This window comes from Eimeria maxima, genomic scaffold (assembly GCF_000499605.1).
Source record: "Eimeria maxima Weybridge genomic scaffold, Emw_scaff1385, whole genome shotgun sequence".
Lineage (NCBI taxonomy): Eukaryota > Apicomplexa > Conoidasida > Eucoccidiorida > Eimeriidae > Eimeria > Eimeria maxima.
In genome coordinates this window covers 2,971-9,089 of record NW_013564357.1, presented here as the reverse complement: position 1 = coordinate 9,089, position 6,119 = coordinate 2,971, and the positions used below count along the sequence as shown (strand labels likewise).

The 6,119-nt window shown below is 38.5% G+C and overlaps 1 protein-coding gene across 1 annotated transcript; it reads left to right on the top strand.

The window, feature by feature from the left end:
- Positions 1–2,348: 2,348 nt before the first annotated feature.
- On the top strand, positions 2,349–5,570 carry EMWEY_00052120 (lysophospholipase, putative; the record flags this gene model as incomplete). The annotated part of the gene is made up of 1 exon (XM_013479799.1): positions 2,349–5,570. The coding sequence occupies one exon, from the start codon at positions 2,349–2,351 to the stop codon at positions 5,568–5,570; it is 3,222 nt and encodes a 1,073-aa protein (XP_013335253.1).
- Positions 5,571–6,119: the final 549 nt, after the last annotated feature.

Genomic DNA, 6,119 nt, shown 5'->3' with positions numbered 1-6,119 from the left:
CGTTGTCTAAGACAAAAAGGAATAAATAATAATATAAATAATATAAATAATATTATATATAATAATATAAATAATAATAATATAAATAATAATATAAATAATAATAATATAAATAATATAAATAAGGAAATAATATGTATATATAATAAAATAAATAAAGGTGTACCTATTATAGGTCCAGGTAATACCCTGTACCCTCCTTTCTTTCCTTATAGGGGGGCCCCCCTATTAAGGGGGGCCCCCTTATTAGGGGGCCCCTTATTAGGGGGCCCCTTATCCCCTATATATATTATAGATAGTCCTAAGAAAGAGGAAGAAGAAGAAAAAGAAGAAAAAGAAGAAAAAGAAGAAAAAAGGGGAGAAAAGGAAGAAAAAGAAGAAGAAAAAGAAGAAAAAATAAATAAAAAAAAAAAAGAAGAAAAAGAAGAAGAATTCTGGGATACAAGTAGACCACAATACTTTATTTATACATAAAATAAATAAATAAATAAATAAATAAATAAATAAATAAATAAATAAATAAATAAATATACTTATTTATATAGCTAATTAATTAATTAATTGGCTATATATATCTACTTATCTATTTTATGTATATATTTATTCCTTTTTTATTTATTTATACATAGTTATATAGTGTGTATAAATATGTATATGTATATGAATATGTATATGTATACGTGTGTATGTATATATACGTATATATATGTATATGTATATGTATATGTGTGTATACGTATATGTATATATAAGGCAGGGCAGTTCCCTGTTTATTTATTTATTTATTTATTTATTTTTCTTTCTTTTTAATTAAATTATTATTATTATAATAAAAAAATAAGAGGGGAGCAAATAGTCATGCTGCTGCTGCTGCTCTTCCTGCAGCAGCAGCAGCAGCAAATGTTGCTGCTGCTGCTGGCCCCGCAGCAGTTCTGCTGCTGGTCAACTAAGGTGTGGGGCCCCGAGGGAAAAGACGTTTTTTTTTTTCTTTATTTTTATTCCTTATATAAATAAAAAGGGAATAAAATAAAAAATAAATAAAAAAATAAATAAATTTATTTATTTTTATTGTTTTTATTGTAAAAAAAACAAAGAATTATACCGTCGATCTATGCTGGTCGGTCCGGTGTATCTGCTGCTGTTTGCTGCTGCTGCTGCTGCTACTGCTGCTGCTGCTGCTGCTGCTGCTCGATTAAGGCACATAGGGAGAAGAGTTGAATAAATTGTTATTTTTATGAATATTTGAATAAAATAATAAAATAAATAAATAAATAAATATAAATATAAGAAAAATAAAGAAAAATAATTCTTTTTATTTATATATTTATTTATTTATTCATAAGAAGGCCAATGGCCATCTGCTGCTGCTGCACACGCCGCACCCTTCGTCTTCTGCTGCGCCCCACAGCTGCTGCTTCTTTTTTCTTCCTTTTTTCCTTTATTTTTTCTTTATTTTTTTATATATTTCCTTCTTTTATTCATTTATTTTATTATATTTTATTTAATTTGTAGCCGTTGCTTCCTCCTCAAGAACAGCAGCAGCAGTAGCAACAACAGCAGCAGCAGCAGCAGTAACAACAACAGCAACAGCAGCAGCAGCAGCAGCAGCAGCTAGCTAGGGGTATCTCTCCTCCTCTTTATTAAATAGAGAGGGGCTGCAGGTCTTGTGTTCTTCTTCATAAAGTGACTCTTAAAAACAGACAGCGAATAACTCTTTTCTTTTTTTCTTCTTTTTCTTCTTCTTCTCTCTAAACCCTCGTAAATCCTCCTAAACCCTACCTCTAAACCCTAAACCCTAAACCCTACCCAAACACTAAGCCCTCTCTAGTAAAAGTTATCAATAGCAAACAATCAATCAGCAGCAGCAAATATTCATATATTTATTGTTTCTTTCTTTTTCTTTTTTGTTTATTCTTTCTTCTTTTGTCTTTTTTATTTATTTATAATAAATACCTCCTTAATGTGCGTCTCCTTCCTCTTCCTTTTCTTCTCTTTTCCTCTTCTTCTGCATCGTCGATACACTCGCACTCACAAACACTCCCTTAGGGTTTAGGGTTTAGGGTTTAGGGTTTATCTAGTAAATATTATTATATTCTTTTCCCTTTATACACATATATAATATATATATTAATGTGTGTGTCTATTATTGCTGTACAGGTACAGGATTGCTGCAACACTAAGCAGCAGCAGCAACAACAGCAGCAGCAACAGCAGCAGCAGCATCATCGTCAACAGCAGCAGCGTGAGCACAGCATTTGAGTACATCGTCAGCACAGCGTCTCATATATTACAGTGTCTATATTATATATATATAAATAAAATATAATATATATTTGTATATAAAGAAAATGTTGTGCAGCACTTCTTCTTCTTCTTCTTCTTCTTCCTCCTCTTCTTCTTCTCCTCCTCCTATAGATAGTATAAATGGTGTGAATAAATTATCTAGTGGATTATATGGTGCCTTTAAGGTTCCTCCTCCTTCTTTTTCTTTATCTTTCTTTGGTTATCCTTCTTATTGGTTTTTTATTAATAAAAAAGATATTCCTCTTTCTTGTTTTACATGGACTAATAAGGATAATAAAAAGAAGAATAAACAAGAAAAAGGAATTGCTGTTATACTCCTACAAGGAACAGAAGAACAATGGATGCAACAATGGCTGTCTGTTGATGCTCCTGATCTAGATGAACAATACTCTGCTGCAGCAGCAGCTGCTGCTGCAGCAGCAGCAGCTGCAGGTGGTAATGTTAGTGATGATCGATTCCCTGTTATACCATTGATGACAGGAGAGCTGCAGCAGCAGCAGCAAGAAGGAAGTGATGAGGAAGTACGATCTTCTTTCTTTTGCTGCAAGAGTTCTTCTTCTTCTCCTATTGATAAACAATTAACAACCCAACTATCTAAGGCATCATTAGCAGCAGCAGCAGCAGCAACGACACCTCCTCTATCTAGGAAGGCTAGCAGCCAATTATCCGAGACTCCTTCCTTATTAGGAGGGAAAGATTTCCTTAAGAATTATAAAATGAATATTCCTGAAGGACTTAACTTTGAAGGATTAGAAGGATTAGAGACACCGAAAGCAGCAGCAGCAGCAGCAGCAGCAAAAGCAGCAGCAGCAGCAGCAGCAGCAAAGACAACAACAACAGGAGAGAAGGGAAGGAAGAGACAGCTAAGCTATAAAGGATCATGGGTAGAGAAGTTTGTATCTGAGGGTTATACTGTTGTAGGTCTGCAGCTACCCGAGGCTGCATCAGCAGGTTGCTGCAGCTGCAGCTGCAGCAACAACAGCAGCAGCAACAGCAAGATGCAATTTGAAGATATTGTTGGTGATATTTGCACTCTGCTGCAGTCCTTGGCTAATTTGTCTTCTCTTCCTATCTTCCTTGTTGGTACAAACTCTGCTGCTACTGCAGCATTAAGAGCAGCACAAACCCTTGCAAAAGACGGACTCCTAGGCAAACCTGCAACAGCAGCAGCAGCTCATAAGCAGCAAGAGAAACACCATAAGAACGAGCGCCAGCAGCAGCAGCAGCAGCAGCAGCAGCTCCTCCAGGAGCTCACAGACAGAGCAACAGCATCGACAGCCAGCTCTCAACGTGGTTCTATAGACAGTAGAGGAGTTTCTTCTCATGCTGCAGCAGCAGCAGCAGCATCTGCTGCAAGTGGTGGTCGCAAGGGTCGTGCATTGGAGGCTGTACAAGAGGAGGAAGAAGATGATGATTCCTTGAGTACCATCAGCAGCACAAGCAGCGCAGCAGCACAAGCAGCAGCAGAGATGGGTGCTGATCATCGTGTTGTTAGACAGAAGCCCGTACCTCTTGCAGGTTTAATCCTCTTATCTCCTGTACTGGATGTACAAGACAGAGTTGCATGCGATTTATGCTGCTCTTCTTCTTTGTTAGACACACTTAAATCATGGATACCTTCATGGGGATCTCCTGCTGCTTCTCCTTCTGCTGCTGCTATCCAGCAGCGACACCGCAGCAGGAGCAGCAACAGAACCTTCTTGTATGCTGATTTAGCTAGAGGATTAGAGGCAGCACAAGAAGACATCTTGTGGTTAAGGAGACCAATCCTAAGAGATGCACAAAAACCCTTCAGTCTTAAAGACTGGACTGAGTTGCTGCATCGTAAAGTACAAGAGAAAGAAAAGCAGCAGCAGCAGCAGCAGCAACAGCAGCAGCAACAGCAGGAAGAGGCACATCGTAATAAAGAGGATCAAGAGGGTGATGCATCACACCAGCAGCAGCATTTGGCAGTTTTATTGCTGCAGCAGCTAGAAGATGATACAGAATCTACCTTAGCCTCTGTCCGTCTCTTTGAAGGATTAGGAGGGAAGGCAAAGTTACCTGAGCCATGGGCATCAATAAGGAGAGAAGAACGTCGTAAGGAAAAGGAGGCAAGAAGACAAGCTGCTGCTGCTGCAGCAGCTGCAGCAGCAGCAGCTGCTGCTGCTGGAGAAGGGGTAACAGTACTAGGAGAGACAAGAGAAGCAACAGACGAGCCACAGCGACCTAATGCTGCCTTTGAAGCAGAATTCTTATCTCGTGCTGCAAGTCAAGTGCAGCAGCAAGCGCAGCAAGAATTAACAAATGCAGCAGCAGCAGCACGTACAGCTGAAATTGCTGCAGCAGAAGGTAATGAGGAAGGAGAAAGGATGATTGGTGCTGCATTAACAGCAATAGATGCAGCAAACAAAACCCTAAAAAGAGCATCTACCTTAGACAGATTAGCAGCACAAGCAAGTGATAGACTACAAGAAGAACGTAAAGGACTTGCTGCTCAATTCATGGAACTGCAAAATAGCACTGCACCAGGAGAAGAAGGAGCAGCAGCAGCAGCAGCACAAGAAGAAGAGGTGGAGGGGCCTAAGGTGATATCAATTAAGAGAGAAGGAAACGAAGACGATGATGATCTGCAGCAGCAAATAGCTGACGAACATGGAGAACAAGGACAGACTAATGCAGCATCAACAAGCTGCATGAGCTGCGGTTGCTGCCGTGGCAGCAATGCTGCTGCTGCAGGCAGCAGCAAGGGTCTGCAGAGAAGAAAAAGAAACAAGGGTGGCAAGAAGTCGAGCAGCAGCAGCAACTTCCTGTTTGGTTGCTGCAGCTGTGCACAACAGCAGCAGCAGCAGAAGAGGGAACCAGGTCTTTATTTAAAGAGGAAGAAATGGAGTAAAATACCAGGGATGGTTATTGATGAAGATGGTTGTCTTGTAGAGGTAGAAAACGCAAAACAATTAATGGATGAAGTTCGTGCTAGTGGTTATGAGCCTTTCCCTGATGCTATAGATAGCGGCAACACCAGCGAGAAGGAGGAAGAAGAGGAAGAAGAAGATACTGTAAATGTAGATGAATTAGCAGTAAACAACAACTTCTCTTATCGTATCACTAATACACTAGAAGAAGGAAGTCTGCAACTGTGGCTACTAAGAGGAAACAATGGAGTTATGTTTACAGGAGAAGAAGGAGATGACGACCTACAGGAAGATATTATATCTAAATTTATTGAGCCTGTTATTAAGAAAATAGAGGCAGCGGCAGAAGAAGGACAAAAAGCAGCAGCATAAAGACAGCGTTTGTTTTAATAATATATATAATAGATTCCTCTCTTTCTTCGTTTCTTTCGTTTTCTTCTCCTCCTTTTCTTTCTTTTATTGCATTATGAAGAAACACGCAGCGAATCTGCATGACGATGTCGTGCAGATATATTCCAGTTTGGACGCAAGAGAATAAATATAATAATAATCGTCTGTAGAACGAGGAGAGGAAAAGAATTAATTTAATTCATATAATTAATTTAATGTTATCTCCAGTTTAAGAAGAACGCCAAATAAAAGAGGAAAAAGAGGAAAAAAGGCCGAAGTTCGACCGTTGATGTTTTTTGTCCAGGAGTACAGGAGAGTGTAGTAAATGAGGATCCGTGGCGTTTTAAACATAATTTTATGAACAATTCAATAAAAAGGGATTTAAATATATAAATTAAATTAATTTAAACTAAATTAATTTAATTGTTGTTTGATAAATGAAGAAAAATAAACTTTTATTTATCTGATCGTAATCTGAATTCATGAATGCCGATTCAGCTTTCCTCATTTCGGGTGTATAGGCACCTCATG